This window comes from Thamnophis elegans, chromosome 5 (genome assembly GCF_009769535.1).
Source record: "Thamnophis elegans isolate rThaEle1 chromosome 5, rThaEle1.pri, whole genome shotgun sequence".
Classification (NCBI taxonomy): domain Eukaryota; kingdom Metazoa; phylum Chordata; class Lepidosauria; order Squamata; family Colubridae; genus Thamnophis; species Thamnophis elegans.
The window spans coordinates 97,938,249-97,947,534 of record NC_045545.1 but is presented as its reverse complement, the minus strand read 5'-3'; the positions used below and the strand labels follow the sequence as shown (position 1 = coordinate 97,947,534).

The 9,286-nt window shown below is 47.5% G+C and overlaps 1 protein-coding gene across 1 annotated transcript; it reads right to left on the bottom strand.

Moving 5' to 3' along the window:
• Positions 1 to 4,982: 4,982 nt before the first annotated feature.
• On the bottom strand, positions 4,983 to 8,293 carry ID1 (inhibitor of DNA binding 1, HLH protein). Its single transcript, XM_032219115.1, has 2 exons — positions 7,835 to 8,293; positions 4,983 to 5,609 (listed from the first exon to the last, which is right to left on the bottom strand). Exons 1-2 carry the CDS (start codon positions 8,219 to 8,221, stop codon positions 5,568 to 5,570), a joined length of 429 nt encoding a protein of 142 aa, XP_032075006.1. The 5' UTR covers positions 8,222 to 8,293; the 3' UTR covers positions 4,983 to 5,567.
• Positions 8,294 to 9,286: the final 993 nt, after the last annotated feature.

Sequence of the window (9,286 nt, the reverse complement as noted above, 5' to 3'; positions counted from 1 at the left end):
CAATTTACAACATTTGGGAGCAGAATTTCCATGACAAAACAACGGTGGTTAAGTGAGTCTCCACCAATTTTGTGAACTTTCTGCCGCAGACGTTAAGCGAATTTCTGCCCTTGCGGTGTGACTCACTTGGTCATTAAGTGAACCCAGCTTTCTCCAGGGACAATACTTGGCGGAAGCCAGATGTGAAGGTTGAAAATGGGGAAACCCTGGCTGGGACATTTCCAACTGTCATAAATGCATGCCAAATTTTGACCTAGGTTGCTGCACCGGTCGTAACAGCGAAGACTGGTCGTAAGTCACTATTGGTCAGAGATCAGATGATTCTATGGGACGTAAATAGTAAATGATTTTTAGCCAATTATAATAACAACAAGGAAATGTCAATGGACATTGTTTAACAATATATACATGCTATGGTATTGGCTAAAGTAACTTGGATATAAATTCTAAACAGTGAATTGGGGGCGAAAAGGGGGGGGGAAAGGTTTAGAAATTTTATTAATTGACTTTTATTTAAAAGATGCCATAAAGGTGTAATGTTATTGGAGGGTTTTTTTTGAAATTAGCTAATGAATGCCATTATGTGGTTGTGTCTTTAAGTATGAAGGATTTGAGGTAAAAGCACGTTCAAATAATTGTAGTCAAATGAGAATTGTAGTACCTTGATAGTAAGATATACAAAGATTTTTTGATTTAAAGTGTATCATCTAATATGAATTATCAGTAATGACTGTGGAGGAAAAATGCACGAAAGTTACCTGTAACCAATCGACACGCTTTCTACAAGATGTAATGAAGGATGATTCTTTTTTTGTGTGTGAGTTTTTGTTCAATTAAAATTAAAAAAAAACTTTAAAAAAAAAGAAGAAATCAGATTATTCTGATTGGCCAAGAGGAACATGTGTGGAGATGGCAGAACTAAAGTTCAGGTTATCAGCAGGACTGAACAACACCTGCATACCTGCATAATATTACATTTTCAGTGCTGTTTGTAAGGAAGGTCACCAGCTTGAGCAGGGGGTGGGACTATCAATCAATCAGTCAGAGCAGAGCTGGAAGGGGCCTTGGAGGTCTTCTAGCCCAACCCCCTGCTCAAGCGGGAGACCCCCCCATATCATTCTAGACAAGTGGCTATCCAATCGCTTCTTGAAAACGACTGATGGAGCACCGACAACCTCTGGTGGCAAGCAGTTCCACTGGTTAATTGTCCTCACTATTAGGAAGTTTCTCCTCAGTTCTAAGTTGCTTCTCTCCTTGATTAGTTTCCACCCATTGCTTCTTGTTCTACCCTCAGGTGCCTTGGAGAATAGTTTTGACTCCCTCTTCTTTGTGGCAACCCCTGAGATATTGGAAGGCTGCTATCATGTCTCCCCTGGTCCTTCTTCTCTAGCCAAACCCAAATCTTAAGTAAGACCACATCTAGAATCCTGCATCCAGTTTTGGTCACCACACTATGAACAAGATGTTGAGACTCTAGAAAGAGGGCAGAGAAGAACAACAAAGATGATGAGGGGACGGGAGGATAAAACATATGATGAACAGCTGCAGGAACTGGGCCTGGCTAATCTAGGGAAGAGAAGGACCAGGGGAGACAGGAGAGCATCTTCCAACATTTGAAGGGTTGCCACAGAGAGGAAGGGGTCAAGCTATTTTCCAAAGCCACTGAAGGCCAGACAAGGAGTAATGGATGGCAACTGATCAAGGAGAGATTCAACCTGGAAATTAGGAGGAACTTTCTGATGGTGAGAACAATCAACCCATGGAACAGAAGTTGCCTTCGGAAGTTGTGGGAGCTTCACCACTGGAGGCTTTCAAGAAGAGACTGGACTGCAATCTATCAGGAATGGTGTAGGGTCTCCTGTTTGGGTGGGGGGGTTGGACTAGATGACCTCCAAGATCCCTTCCCACACTGTTAATCCGGCCACCCGTTCCATGTTTTAGTCCCCAGGCCTTTAATCATCCGAGTTGCTCTTCTCTGCAAAGTCCTAAATCGTCTTGTTCTTCTCCAGTTCCCCAATCCAGCTGTGCTCCACGTAGCAAAATTTGCCCCCCCCCCAGCCTAGCAGCTGCACCACCCGTTTACGGAGTTGTCTTCACCACCTCTTGCGACTGGCAACGACTGGTTCCTTCCCACTCAAGCGGCAGCATTACTCACAACCCTTGAGCAGAACTCTTAACGCACCCAGTTTCTGCAGAAAGTCGCCTAGCAAAGGTTGCTACACCCAGGAACTCCCCCCCCCCCAAAAAAAAAGGCACCATAAAGCCTTCAGGTTTTCAGGCTCAGTTTCCCAGAGTTGCAATGGGAAGAAGAGGGGAAGGTGGCAAGGACAAAGAATATAAGACATTAAAATGAGCCAGAAGCCTCCGAAGAATTGGGCCGCTGATTCTATATAGTAGATTAAAGGAATTGTGATGAACATCGAACAGTAAGGATTGTTATTCAAAGACAATTAAGGGTAACCCAAGCCAAGATATGGAAAAATGGAGAGGGGGACATGAAATATGCTTACAATGGGGAGTTACTGACATTTAAAGACAGAATCACAAATTTGGGTCGAGTAAGGAGGCATAATTATATAAATATAATGATGAGAATAGCTGGGAATTAATTGTAACCAGATCTACATCTGGGCCAGACTGGGGTGAGTTAAAATACAATTACTATATAAGTATACTTTTTGTTTTTCTCCAGTTTAAAAAAAAAAGGAGGAAGATATGTATGTTAAAATTAAATATGTATATTGAAAAGGAATTATAAAGACCATCAACGTAAAACGGAGCTCGCTCAGAGGCTGAAATACACCAAGTAAATGAGAGGAGGAGTGGGAAGGGGATAGAGAAGGAGAGAGGAAGGGGAAGTAGAGAAGAGAAGGATGACAGAGGGAAGAAAGGAGGTAGGGAAGAGGGGGAGAGAAAGGAGGAGTGGAAAGGGAGAGAGGAGGAGGAGAGAGGAAGGGGAAGTAGAGAAGGATGACAGAGGGAAGAAAGGAGGTAGGGAAGAGGAGAGAGGGAGAAGAAAGTGATGGATAAGGTACAAATCTGGTGTATGGAGAGCAGAAGAGCCAATAATAGTTTTTGCGAGTTGATGGTAAGATGAATTGATGTAAACACTTAATAATACAACACAATGTCAGCTATGTAATAGTAGACATGGGGTTCTAAATGAGAGGAGTGGGAAGTAGAGGAGAGAGGTAAGGGGAGAGGGAGAGGAGAGAGGGGAGAGGAGAGAAAGGAGGAGTGGATAGGTGAGAGAGGAGAAGGAGAGAGGAAGGGGAAGCAGAGAAGGACAACAGAGGGAAGAAAGGAGGTAGAGGAGGGGAGGAGAGAGGGAGAAGAAAGTGATGAATAAGGTACAAATATGGTGTATGGAGAGCAGAAGAGCCAATAATTGTTTTTTGGGAGTTGAAAGTAAGACAATTGATGTAACCATGTAATAATATAATGTTGGCTATGCAATAATATACATATGATTATGTGTTATGAAAATGATGTAAAAAACTTTTATCAAAAAAGTAAAATAAAAAGAATTTGGCAGCTGGGCTGACAGGTTTGAGTAGGACGCTCTTTGGAGTGAATGCAGGTAGGTTCTCAACTTAGGACCACAAATGTGCCCCAAATTTCTGTTGTTAAGGGGGGGTTTGCCTCATTTTATGGCTTTTTCTTGCCACAGTCGTTAAGTGAATCCCAGCAGTTAGTCACATGGTTGTTGAGCGAACCTGGCTTCCCAGATTGACTTGGCTTGTCAGGAGGTCGAAAAAGGGGAAATCACGTGAGCCCCCCGGACGCTGTGACTGTCGTAAATGTGAGTCAGTTGCCAAAATGGTCTGAATTTTGACCACAGGGAGGCTGCAAAGGTCATAAGTGTGAGAACTTGCCATTCATCACTTTTTTTCCAGGGTTAATTAACTTTGGTCACTAAACAAGACTGCTGTAAGTCAAGGACTGCATGGGACTTAATTTCCCCAATTGTGAAGTCAGTGGAACAAACCAGCCTTCTGAGGTTAATGGGGGATGAGGGGGGCTGCATCTGTTGGAGATTGGGTAGCCATTTGTGATGAGCAGAGGATCTCTGCACTGGGTTGGACTAGAAGACCTCTAAGGTCCCCTTCAGCCCTAGAATTCGAATTCTCCTGCCAACTAATCCTTCGGGCGATCATCGCTAAGAAAGGTTGCTCTCTCTCAGTATTTTTACCAGGACTGGCATATCCTAAATACGTAGAACCCTAGGGCTGGAGGGGACCCTCGGAGGTCATCTAGTCCAACCCCCTTGGCTCCAGGCTGGAGACCTACCATCCCTGGTCAGCGCTTTTTCATTCCCAGCCTGAGGGAGACAAAAGTTTAGCCTCTTCTTCTTCTTCTTCACTCACGCATTCCCATAAACACAACTTCCTGTCCCTTTAAACCTGTGGACTTTTTAACAATAGGGAATTCTGGGAGTTGAAGTCCACAAAGCAGCTGGAATCAACTGCTCTAGTTGTAATTGACAGCCCATTCCTCGGCCTACGATTGGTGGGGCTTCCACTCTGACCGCCTCTTCCACCATGCCTCCTCCCCCCCCTCCATATAGGTGTGTGACATCAAACCCAAGATAGCAATAGCAATAGCAGTTAGACTTATATACCGCTTCATAGGGCTTTCAGCCCTCTCTAAGCGGTTTACAGAGTCAGCATATCGCCCCCCACAGTCTGGGTCCTCATTTCACCCACCTCGGAAGGATGGAAGGCTGAGTCAACCTTGAGCCAGTGAGATTTGAACAGCCGAACTGCAGAACTGCAGTCAGCTGAAGTAGCCTGCAGTGCTGCATTTAACCACTGCGCCACCTCGGCTCTATTCCCCCCCAACCAGTGTAGTTTGGATCCAGGGTTCTTCCCCAAGCCCCCTCCACCTAACCAGCATAGCTGAGGCCTGGGGGGGGGGTGTCTCCCCAACACCCCTCCAACCCCTCCTTCCCAGCCCCAATAAAACGACACATCACAAAAACAGCATTTTTTCCACAGAAATATGCATTTGTTCCCTATAATAAGAGCCAAAAAAAAATAATAACTATGGTAGAAAAATATTCTCAGAAATAGGAACATTGTAATATACAATACAGCCCCATTCTCAGAAAACTGAGAAATATTCGCGGGAGGTTTGAGTCCCTGCTTTTGAGAAAGCAGGGGCGGGGGGGGGGGAAGGCACTGTCCCATATATCAATTCTGGGAGTTGAAGTCCAGAAGTCATCCAAGGGGGTCAACCCTTCCCCATGTTGGCTCAGGAATTCTGGGAGATGAAGTCCAGAAGTCATCAGAGGGGCCCAACCCCATTGGGATGGTACTATTTTAAGTCCCGATTCTAGCAGTTTCGTCCCGTCCGGAATTAAAAGCACCGTCGTTGTTATCTTGACCCTCCGAAAACCAGTTTCCATCTGCCGCGTCCAGCTCAAATCTCAGGAGAGAAGGAAATGGGGGTAGAGACAGAGAAACCCCCCACTAATCGCCACCGAAGCGCCCCGTTTTCCCAGCCATTGGAGGGATAAAAGAAGCATTTTCAAACAGATCTCTTTGGCGAGGCCGATCAATGGATCTTCAGCGGCATAAGATTCGGTCGTCCGGGCTAACGCAAGCAGGCTGTTTGGGAAAAGAAAAAAGCGAAAATAACGGTTAAAAGACAAAAAAGATTCAACAGTTGTGTTGCCATCCTCCCCTTTTCTCCCCGAGGCAAAAAAATAAATAAATTCAGCCGTCAATTAATTGTACGGGTTTCGGTGGTGAAAAGAGGAACGGCGTTGAGACCAGTGTGAGGTCAACATGGTTCAAGAGTGTTGTGAAACTCAGAAACTGACATGCCCCTAAAAAAGGCAATTTTTTTTTTCATCTAGAGATTTCTTTTCTCGCAAGTGGTTTATTTCGTTCTCTTTTAAGATCGGAAAGAAGGAATCAGAATACTATTTTAGTTTTGGGGGAAATGGTGCAAACGGTTAAGATGGTAGAAATAAGAAATCGGGGAATTGTAAAAGGCATAGAAGAATTAGGATAGAGCGATAAGAAGATAGGAAAAGTAAGATACACAAATGTTAAGAAAAGGATAGACAACATAATAAAGGTAATAGGATTGTCTGATACAAATGATTAAACATAAAACAACTAAAGGAGTAAGAAACAAGGTGGCCACAAATGTAAAATTAGAATGCATAGTAGGGGAAAAAATAAGTATAAGGATGCACCGATAGTGCAGTTCCAATTGTTGTTTGTAAGTTATGTGTATGTTTTTGTTGATCTGTTTTAAGTGTTTAAAATAAAAAAAATTACGTAAAAAAAAAAAGATTGGAAAAGCCACAGAAAACATAAATAAAATGCCAGAATCACAACAACAATTATGCCCTTTACTGGCATAATTAAAAGAATCCTTCATATCACCATTAAATTAAAAAGTCAATAAATTAAATTAAATTAATTAAATTAAATAAACAAACTTGGATTTATAACGGGGCACGTTATAAAGGGAATGGACAGCATATACAGGTAAGCCCTCAACCTACAACCTCAATCCAGCCCAATATTTTGGATGCCTAAGTGAGACATTTGTTAAAGTTGAGTTTTCGCCCCGCTTTACGAACTTCCTTGCCACCGTTGTTAAGCGAGTCACTGCAGCCGATTAAGTTAGTAACCAGGTTGTTAAATGAATTTGACTTTCCCCCATTGACTTTGCTTTGGAAGGTCACCCAAAGGAGATCACTTGACACACACACACACCCCAGGACACGGCAACGGTCGTAAGTACGAGTCAGTTGCCAAGCATTTGAATTTTGATCACGTGACCAGTCGTATCTGTGAAAAATGGGTCATAAGTCACATTTTTCAGTGCCGTTGTAACTTTGAACGTGACTACCTGTAAACAAAACTGGGGGTGTCTAATTGGGGGGGGGGGAGATTAACAGCTGTAAGAAGGGAGTTCTAGAGAAAGAATTTATTTTTTATAAAAGCATAAAAATATCAGGAACTTTAAAAAAACAAAAACCTTTCTCCATCAAGGGTGATAACAATTCTGAAGGTGCCTGGTGAATTACGGAGAAATTGTTATTAATCTCAAGATCCTAAAAGTGGGGTTCCCCCCCCCCACTTAAGAATCCAGAGAGAGGATTCTTCTGCCTGTGGCTCCCCAATTTTACCGAAAGGCAAAAAAACTTTCTTAAAAGTTTTTTGTCTCGCTAGAGAAGTGTTGTCACCTCAAAAGGGGGCACCAGATTCCCCCTGGATTTGCAACTATCAAAAATTGCGCAAAAGATCCTTTCTACATTCTGCAAAAACCTTGGCCCTGGCTAGGAAACCCCCACGCAACCAACCCAGGGAAACATCAATGCCCACCAGAAGGACTGGCAAGGGATGGCACTGGGGGGGGGAGAAATGCCCCTCGCATAATTCACCCTTCCCAAACAGAATTCCTGTTCTGTGGGTCGCGAATTTATTTGGAGACGGGCACGACACACACACACACACACACACACATACATACCCAGGCCAGCAACAGGAACATGGAATTGGCACAAAGCCTACACCAGATTGCTCAGGAGCCTGGCAGTGCCCCGGGGAGAAACTTGGGCGCTGCGGTGGGGCAGACGGGACACAACCCCCGCTCCTGCACTCTTGCTGCGCGTGTCCTGGGTGTGTGGGGCAGATGGACACAAGGATCGTGCCACCCGTGATTCTGAGCACGGGTGGCACGAACCCACGGAGCCATTGCGGCGCGATTTGGAGGGGCAGATGGGCAGGAACCCACGGAGCCGCCGTTACCGCCCCCTCCTCCTCTCTCCTTGGGGGGGGGGAGGAATCTTCCCTGGTGGGGAGAGGCTCACCTCGGCTCCTCCAGCCGGCTCGTCCACGCCCCGCGGAGAGGGCACCCCGGTGCCCAGCGGGTCCTGCAACTCCAGCTGGAGATCCCAAATGTAATCGATGACGTGCTGGAGGATCTCCACCTTGGAGACGCGGCGATGGCGGGGCAAGGTGGGCACCAGCGCGGCCAGGCGCGAGTAGCAGCCCTTCATGTCCAGGAGGAGCGAGGCGGCGGCGGCAGCGGCGGCTTGATCGGGGCCGAGGGGCAATCCCCGGGAAGGGGCGCTGCCCACGCGGGACAGCGACACGCTCTGCTCCGAGAGGCACCGCGGCAAAGGCTCGCCCCCCGCGCCCTTGAGAGCGCAGCTGGGGCCGGGCGACGCGGCGGGGGCTGCTGGCACCACCTTCATAGCCGGGAGACAAGAACGGACGCAACTGCGAGGACAAAAACACCAGCACGCAACCAGCCGCCCGCCGAACGGAGTCGCGAATGGCGCTCTGGAGGCGGAGAGGCGGCTTTTATACCGTTCGGAACGGCGGGGCGGGGCCACGGGGAGCCAATGACAGGAGAGGGGCGCGGTTTCCCGCTTTCATTGATGGGACTCGCGTCTCCTCCGGCGACGCGGGTTTTGCCCCCTCTGCTGGTCGTGGGGAAGGGGGCGGGGGAGGGGATGGGGGCCAGGTGCAAGTGGAGGGCGCCCCGGGACATGTAGTCGGGGTGGGGGGGGGGGAGGTTGAAAGGAGTTGATGGACAGCTTTGACACTTCTCCCTCCGCTTCCCCGTCGCCGGGACCCGCAGAGACGGAAACAAACGCGTGTCTGAACATTCCTTTTCTCGCCTCCTCTTCCGCACCTCGAGGCTTTCCCCTTCCTCCCCCCGCCCGCAAATTTATTGGGGGGGGGGGTCGCATTGAACCTCGAGGAATTCAGCCATGCGATGCTCCGGAGGAATTTTGCTTGGGGGTGTGTGTGAGAGAGAGGGGGGATAGACGACTACAAAACCCATGCCTTCCACTCCGCCGGCTGCCAGGAGGATGAACTGGAGCTGCGTCACGAGGCATCAGGAGGGCGCTAGGCTGAGGAATGACCACCTAGATGGGGGGTTTCTTTGCCCCACCCACCACTTTCCTGGGGGTTCCTTCAACGCCCTCCCCACCCCCACCCCGGGGGGGAAAAAACTGGGGCACGGGAAGGTGACAAGCCAGCATCTCATCTTGGCTTCATCTACTTGGGCTTGTTGTGTGAAGGGAGCCACCGAATGCGGCACGGGAGGATAGATACGCCAGTCCTCATCTTGGTCTCCTGGGTTCCAGCAAGTTCTCCTGCTTGAGCAGGGGGCTGGACTAGAAGACCTCCAAGGTCCTTTCCAAGTCTTGTTATTCTGTCATTCTGTAAGGGTCTCCTGCTTGAGCAGAGGGCTGGACTAGAAGACCTCCAAGGTCCTTTCCAAGTCTTGTTATTCTGTCATTCTGTAA

Coding starts and splice junctions, on each gene's coding strand:
- ID1 (XM_032219115.1), bottom strand. CDS start 8,221: ATGAAGGTGGTGCCAGCAGCCCCCGCCGCGTCGCCCGGCCCCAGCTGC. Junction 5,610..7,834: donor AGCCGGCTGGAGGAGCCGAG/GTGAGCCTCTCC, acceptor TTTCCCAAACAG/CCTGCTTGCGTTAGCCCGGA.